Source organism: Arachis ipaensis, chromosome B6, assembly GCF_059453495.1.
Source record: "Arachis ipaensis isolate K30076 ecotype BB chromosome B6, ASM5945349v1, whole genome shotgun sequence".
Lineage (NCBI taxonomy): Eukaryota > Viridiplantae > Streptophyta > Magnoliopsida > Fabales > Fabaceae > Arachis > Arachis ipaensis.
The window spans coordinates 140,744,209-140,751,863 of NC_142441.1; the positions used below are offsets into that span (position 1 = coordinate 140,744,209).

At 35.0% G+C, this 7,655-nt stretch overlaps 1 protein-coding gene across 1 annotated transcript; it reads right to left on the reverse strand.

Moving 5' to 3' along the window:
- Positions 1-4,332: 4,332 nt before the first annotated feature.
- LOC148562967 (uncharacterized) lies at positions 4,333-6,672 on the reverse strand. Its single transcript, XM_088491097.1, has 3 exons — positions 5,827-6,672; positions 4,733-4,983; positions 4,333-4,648 (listed from the first exon to the last, which is right to left on the reverse strand). The coding sequence occupies exons 1-3, from the start codon at positions 6,670-6,672 to the stop codon at positions 4,333-4,335; spliced, it is 1,413 nt and encodes a 470-aa protein (XP_088347223.1).
- Positions 6,673-7,655: the final 983 nt, after the last annotated feature.

A 7,655-nucleotide genomic window follows, 5' to 3' on the forward strand; every position in this document is an offset into this window, starting at 1 on the left:
TTTGTTTAGACTTAATTTAGCCACTTTTAATGAACATAAAACTCTAATGAGTGTCAAATTCCCAAATTGATATTATTGTTTGGGTGTTGAAAAAGTTGATGAGGTGTACCAACCAAGGTTCCGAAAGCTACAACAAGTCTCGTTCACATGGAAGTTTGGGAAGGAATCCAAATCGAGCTAGAGCTAGAAAGGTTCCACACTTGTGTGGTTGTGGGATGCGTCCCATTCTTTGCTGGTCTGGAACAGAAGCAAACCCAAAAATACCATTTTTTAGATACCCAAACTATAATGTAAGTTCTTGAATTGCTTCCTTCTTGAATTTACATCTTCTTTTTGTAATACATGCATAATTTATTTTGTGGTTGTTGTTGTGACAGACCTCTAGAAAGAGATGGTGTGGATTTTTTGTGTGGGTAAATAGCGAGAAAAAAGAAGACATGACTGAAAGACATGAAAATGAAAATAGCATTGAGCATTAGAAGATGAATATGGGTTGAATGATTAGTACAATAGAAGCTGAAAATTAGGATTTTAAAAGTATAAAATAGTATTTTAAGTTTTTCTTTTGATTTGTTTGTAGTTGTAGTCATTGGCTATGACTTGGATGTAGGAAAGTGATGAATGAAATTGAATTAATGTCACTATAATTATGTTTTTTTCAATACAAATCTGTTTTATAAATTGTATGTTGTGACTAAACTTGCAAATTCAGTGAGGATATTACAAATATGTACGATTCTGTAAATTGGAAGTTGTGACTAAATCCGTAAAAATAAAATGGTAAGGATAAACAAGAGACTGATCAAGTATATTATCAATCTGCAAATAACATTAATGAACTAACTTGTCATATATATACCAAATCTCTAAATTACAAAATAAATTATAATAATAAACCTTGAATTTGATTTCATGGTCAACCATAGTCATGACAATGACCATTGTAACACATGATAAACTAAGAGTGATGTTTAGAGTATCATCATTACAGACACAAAACAAAAAGGCTATTTAAAAAGTTTCAAAACACAATCCTATACAAGATATGACAAAAGACATAAATAACCACTGACACAAACTTCAGCCACAAAACAACCTTAAAACACACAACTTCATATTACATTTATCAATTCATTCACAAAAGACAATATAATTTAATCTCTATTTTTTCCTTGGTGCTTTGAAGCTCGAAGTGGGGACAAATTTCATAAATTCTGTCAACTTTGACGCTGTCTCAGAACTAGCTCCTTCCATTGGGTCCACACCTGGAGTTGCTCTTCTTTTATGCGGTAGCTTATCTAGCCTTGTGAGTGGAGGTGGAGGTGGAGGCACCTACATGTAATTGGAAGTATTTGATAGTTTATGAATAAACACATGATATTTTCATACATGTAATTAATTAATGTGTTATATAATATTACCTGCTCTATAATTTCTGGCTGTGAAATAGTGGATTGGGTGATGTCAATCTCTGAAGCCTGTGGAGCATCCACAGTTTGTATACCAACAGTTGTCGCAGTATCATTAGGTGCATTTGCGTTAGCTTCATCTTGGGATTTGGATTTAGCTACAACAGCTGCTGCAACAGCAAGAGCATAGGCAATATCATCAACTTTTCTATGAGCACAGCTTCTTTTAGTGTATCCTTTAACACCACGGTAGCTACAAGTGAATTTTTGGTAGACCCTCTTTAACTTTGTTGCAGTTTTAGACTTCTTACTGCTCGAAGGCTCCTCATCAATGTCCTTTCTCCTTTTCTTTTTAAAGTTTCTTGGCCTTCTCCTAGTTTTAGGTGCTTGAGACTTGTTGTATTCAGATTTTTTCCATAGTTCCTCATCCGGTATTGGATTTAAGGAATGCATGTATGTAGCCCTATATGCCTCCATAGTCATACTACAACAATTCCGGTAGATAGCGGCAGAAATTTTGCGGCAGTTTTATAAAATCACCGCAAAATGACAAACTGCGGCGCATATCACGGCGGTTAAGGATGGGACTGCAATCAGCCTTGTATTTAGCGGCTGTTTTTCTAGAACCGCCACTATATGTAAAGTTCGGGTGAATTATCATTTTACATTTTGCGGCAGTTTTCTTCCAACCGCTGCAAAATGCGTATAACCACATATTTCAATGTTTTCTTTAGTAATAACCATCTGGATATAATCTAGTTAAGTTAACAGTACTATTTTAAACTACATATGTTTAAATCATTGTTACTTAAACTCGTAACACTTTTTTTGAATTCGTTTTACATAAAAATGTTCACAAGTTAAATAAGCTATATATGTTAACTCATGTGAACAAATTTACCAATAAGAAAATAAAGTCATAGTCTAAATTTATAAAGTTAAAATAAAGTTATAACGAGCATAAATTAAAGTTACTCCTCTTTGAAGTTATGCCTTACTAAACCTAAATCAAGAAACTCTAAAAGTAGATAAACATGTAAAACTGCAACCCAACTCATTAAATTAAGGGAATCAACATAACTCTTATAATAAAAGATCAAAATTTCTCTTCAACATCGTATTGACCTGGCAAAAAATACTCTGTCAAGAATCTATGGGCTTCACATTTTACAGGATCTGATATTTTATCTCCATATCATGGCTTTTTGTTTAGATTAAAGCACCTTTTCTTAACATGTATATCATCTTCTCTTTGTAGGTCTTCTAAAGTTTCATTGTCTTCTTCCAAAATCTTATTGAGATCAAACTGCATGGATCTGTCAATTCCAACAGAGGAGATATCATCTAAATTATCTTCTGAATCAGACTTTTCTCCATCTAGACTGTCAGGAACTATTTCTCCAGAATATTCAGGTAATACTGAAAATATCAACATGCATACAACAAAATAAGTATACTTAGAAGAAACTGAGAACTCCCAACTCATTAGATACTGACTTGGAAAAAAACGGATGACAATATGCTAAGACAATTTTAAAAATAAACGCAAATTATCGATAATTACCATCTCCCTTGTTGGTAGTTTGGGCAAACTTCTTAGGCAGAAGCTTTGTAACGAATGTTGTGCTCGCAAAGGATGATGAAAAGTCTTCAGTTTTCATTTGTCCTGTTTCACCGTCTTTTTATGTTCACTAATATTTAAAAAACGTAACACTATTAGAATTGATAACTGAAACAACATTAAAGATTTAATGTAAACTATCTTTTGACGAAAAAAATCGTTGAAAGAAACGGAAAATCTGCTTTTACTCATGAAAATTCACAATACAATAAATACTTAACTGCAAATCGAAAATACACCAAGTTTTTTGTAACCAAAGAAAACAACGTACAACGTTGAGTTTATTTAACTTAGTTCATGATACAAAGATCCTTTTTAAATTACGTTAAAATTCTTCATATAAGCATTACACAACATCATCAATATTCTCTAAAATATTTTCTGTGGGGTCTTCTATATCATCCTCCCTTATCAACTGTAAATCTCCAATGTCACCTTCCGCTGACATGTTCAACCATGGTTGTGGAGAAAAATCAACTTTAGCTTTTTCATTCTCTTCTCCCATGTCATACAAATTTTATGGTTTTATATGAACCACAACACTCCATTCCTTAGCTACTTCATCGTCCACATAGTATACAAGCTGAGCTTCTGAGACCAATATGTACGGTTCATCTTCTTCTCGATCACCAGTGTGTATCGGACGAGAGAAATTAACGCTGGTAAGTCCCAAATGGTCTTGTTTGATGCCTCTACTGGTAGTGGTATCAGCCGAAACACATTTGAACAATACCACTATGAAATGACAGCTATAATTCAATTCAAGTATGTCCACAATTTTTCCGTAATACGGAACACTACCAACAGCCATTCTATTATCACGCATGCTTGCATAACTTCTTATATTAGATGATACATATACTCCACTATTTTGGATTTTCAGCCCGTCTTCCTTTGTAATAGTTCTAAACTTCTACCCGTTAACGTTGTACGCCCCAAAACGTCTTGCCTGAATCATGGGACCGCACGCAAGCAACTTCATTTCTTTCGAATGAAGCGTACTTTCCATTGGAACCTGGAACCACATAACATTCATGCTTTATATTAAAATCGGATTTCATAAGTACTAATTCTAGGCTAAAAACACATTGGTCAGGTTAATATTCTATCAACCTCATGCTTGAACCACCGAGGAAATTATGATTGCACAACACTGTCTATCTTAGATTGCGACCTTGTTTGAGCCTGTAAGCTTTACTTTGTCTTTTCCCTAAATGTACTTTATGAGAGAAAAGAAAATTAGTCCAACTAGTCATTGGGAGAAAAGAGTCATATTGGTGTTTGAAAAATACATGTGTATACTTACTCAACAAACGGAACCACGGCATCGCAGTTGACTAGCACATGACTATGTGCTTCATGTTTTTCCATTCGAGTGAGTTCAAAATGCGAAACATCCCCTAATGCCTTTCCAATAGCTGGGAACATAGTTTCCCCTGAATTATGTGTAACAACAACGGGTTGATCATCAACTCGCCCTGGTTGGTTGATTCTAGTATTAATTTTATCCAAATATCTAGAACAGAAAGTCAGAATTTCCTCAGATAAATAGCCTTCTGCAATTGAGCCTTTTGGTTGTGCCTTGTTACGAACATATTGCTTTAAACGTCCTAGATACCTTTTATATAAATACAACATAATGCTTAGTATATATACAATTAATTCAACTGATTGTATTAAATGGGTTTATCAGCAAGCTAACCTTTCTATTGGATACATCCACCGATAATGTACTGGTCCACCAAGAGTTACCTCATCAACGAGATGCATCGTGAAGTGAACCATGACGGTAAAGAAGGATGGAGGGAAAATCATTTCCATCTGACATAGGGTTTGCACAACATGATTCTGAAGGTCAGCAAGCTGCATAGGGTTTATGGCTTTCCCACAAAGTTCTTGGAAAAATGATGACAAAATTGCAATCACATTGGACACCAGACTCGGAAGTGCATTCTTCACCAAAATTGGAAGTAATTATTCCATCAGAATATGGCAGTCGTGACTTTTCAACCTAGACAACTTGCGCTGTCGCAAATCAACACAACAAGCAACATTGCTAAAGTAACCATCTGGAAAGTCCACATTCTACAGAGTCTTCAGAAATACATCCCTCTGTGAATTTGACATCGCAAATATTGTAGAGGGATATTTACCACCTTCGCCCGGTCACAATTCAGGCCTTATGCCCATGCATTGTAAATCTTTGTGAGCTTTAAGATTGTCTTTTGATTTGCTGCTATCATTTAAGATGGTGAAGACCACATTGTCACATATATTTTTCTCTATATGCATCACATCGAGGTTATGACGTAACATCTAATCCTCCCAGTATAGGAGGTCAAAGAAAACACTCTTCTTTTTCCAATGCGAGTCATTTTCATCCGCATCCTGACCATTGCGTCTTTTTTTGGATGTCGCAGTTGAAATCTTCCCAAATGAAACGTGCACATTAGACTATTGCCTCAATACATCTGTTCTGGATAATTTCTTCGATGGATCTTTACCTTCGACCTTCCCATCAAATCTATTCCGGTCTAGTCTGTATTTGTGTCCCAGATTCAAAAAGCGGCAATGGCCCATGAAACATCATTTTTGACTGTCTTTCAGCCGATGTGGCTTAATGTCCAAGTTACACGTAGGACACGCTAACCCACTGTGCGTATTCTAGCCAGATAGGTTTTCCAATCCTAGAAAGTCGCTGATAGTCCACATTAGTACCGCACACATGTTGAAAGTGTTTCCCTCTTTTGCATCATACGTTTCAATGCCATCCTATAATTGCTTCAACTCATCTACCAAAGGCTTCAAGTAAACATCTATGTCGTTACCTAGCATTTTTGGCCCAGGAATAAGCGTGGATAGAATGAAAGATGTATGTTTCATGCAAAGCCAGGGCGGAAGGTTATACGGAATAAGAATCACGGGCCAGATTGAATACTTTGTGCTCATATTCCCAAGAGAATTAAATCCATCACTCGCCAAGGCTAGGAGAACATTGCGCAGATCCTTCGAAAAGTTAGTATACTTTGCATCAAACTTTTTCCATGCTTCAGCGTCCCTTGGATGCCTAAGCAAACCATAATTATTACGCGCCTCTTTATGCCATAACACGTCAGTTGATGTCTTACTGCACATGAATAACCGTTGCAGTCGTGGTATGAGAGGAAAGTAACGAAGAGTCTTGGCTGCTATAGGTTTCCCATTTCTCTTCACAGGTACATTGAGCCTAACAATAGAGCCCTTTTTAATCTTCTGCTTCCATCTTGAATACCCAAATCGCTTGCACCTGGTCAAGTTTTCATCATCACCGCGATACAGCATACAATCATTTGGACAAGTATCTATCTTGGTGCACTCAATACCCAACTTTCTTATTGTCTTCCTGACTTCATACACTGTCTTTGGAAGTTTTGCTTGTTCGAATGCGTCCCGCAGTAAGTCAAGAATCATGGTCATTGCCTTGTCACTCACACCGTACATACACTTAATATGATAAAACTTCACTAAGAACGATAATTTGGAGTACTTTGAGCATCCAGGATAACTCCTGCTCTCCATTTGATAGTAGATCGTTAAAATCCCGAGCCGCGCGACTTGGACCTTCATATAAGTATGGCAACACGTCTTCATCATCTTCGGCATGTTCGATTATTGTTGTGTCTTCACTCCCATGTTGCAGCATGAAATTGAATGCCTCGTTGACCATTTGTGCATTTGATTCACTTGGGATATCGAATTTTCATCTACTCGTTCCAATTCAGATCTCTCTTCAACCGGCTTCTCACCATGACGCAGCTAAATAGTATATCCAGGGAGAAATGGTCATAACAACAGATGGTCGTATGCATCCTCTCTCTTGTTTGCATAATTTGAAACCCACATTTAGGACATGGACACTTTATCATGCCATCAGAGGATGCATTCGCAAATGCAAAATCCAAAAAACTGTTCAATCCTTGCCTATATTCCACACTATTTCGTGACTTTGAAATTCAGTTTTTATCAATATCTATTATAGTAGTAAAATATAACGAACTAATTAAGAGTGACAATATTTAAAATATCTTGCATTCACTTACTACTATTTTAATAAGAGTAGATGTGACCAATAATATTTAAATAAAATACAACAACCAATAGTCTTATTCTAATCTTTTTATGGTTTTGACATTGTTATTAAATAACATTTTTGTCTATGTACCTTAAAGAGAAAAATGTGTAGCTAATGTTTTTATTAAATATTTTATTACTTCTACTTGTTTTACGTAAATTTTTTATAAATAAAAAAGACTAATATCAGTATTTTCAAAATAATAAATTTATCCTTTTTATACATAAATACATACATCTTTTAAAATTAACGTATTATTAGAACCATTCTATTCAAATTTCAAATTATAGAAATCAAATTTAAAATATCTTGCATTTTAACTTTGGACCTTTTAATCATTTTCACGGTATCTATTTTGATTGAAAATGATTACTAAATATGCGGGTTGATAAATAAGATTAAAAAGTGATTATAAATGCTTTTTCAAGTTTGTTTTATTAAATTTTGTGAGATTTGCTCCATTTGAAATAATTAATAAAATACAACAGTTCACCAGGCACTATTGTTTTTGTTC

Coding starts and splice junctions, on each gene's coding strand:
- LOC148562967 (XM_088491097.1), bottom strand. CDS start 6,672: ATGCCGAAGATGATGAAGACGTGTTGCCATACTTATATGAAGGTCCAA. Junction 4,984..5,826: donor ATGTTTACTTGAAGCCTTTG/GTAGATGAGTTG, acceptor ATTTTGGTGAAG/AATGCACTTCCGAGTCTGGT. Junction 4,649..4,732: donor TGGATGTATCCAATAGAAAG/GTTAGCTTGCTG, acceptor TTTATATAAAAG/GTATCTAGGACGTTTAAAGC.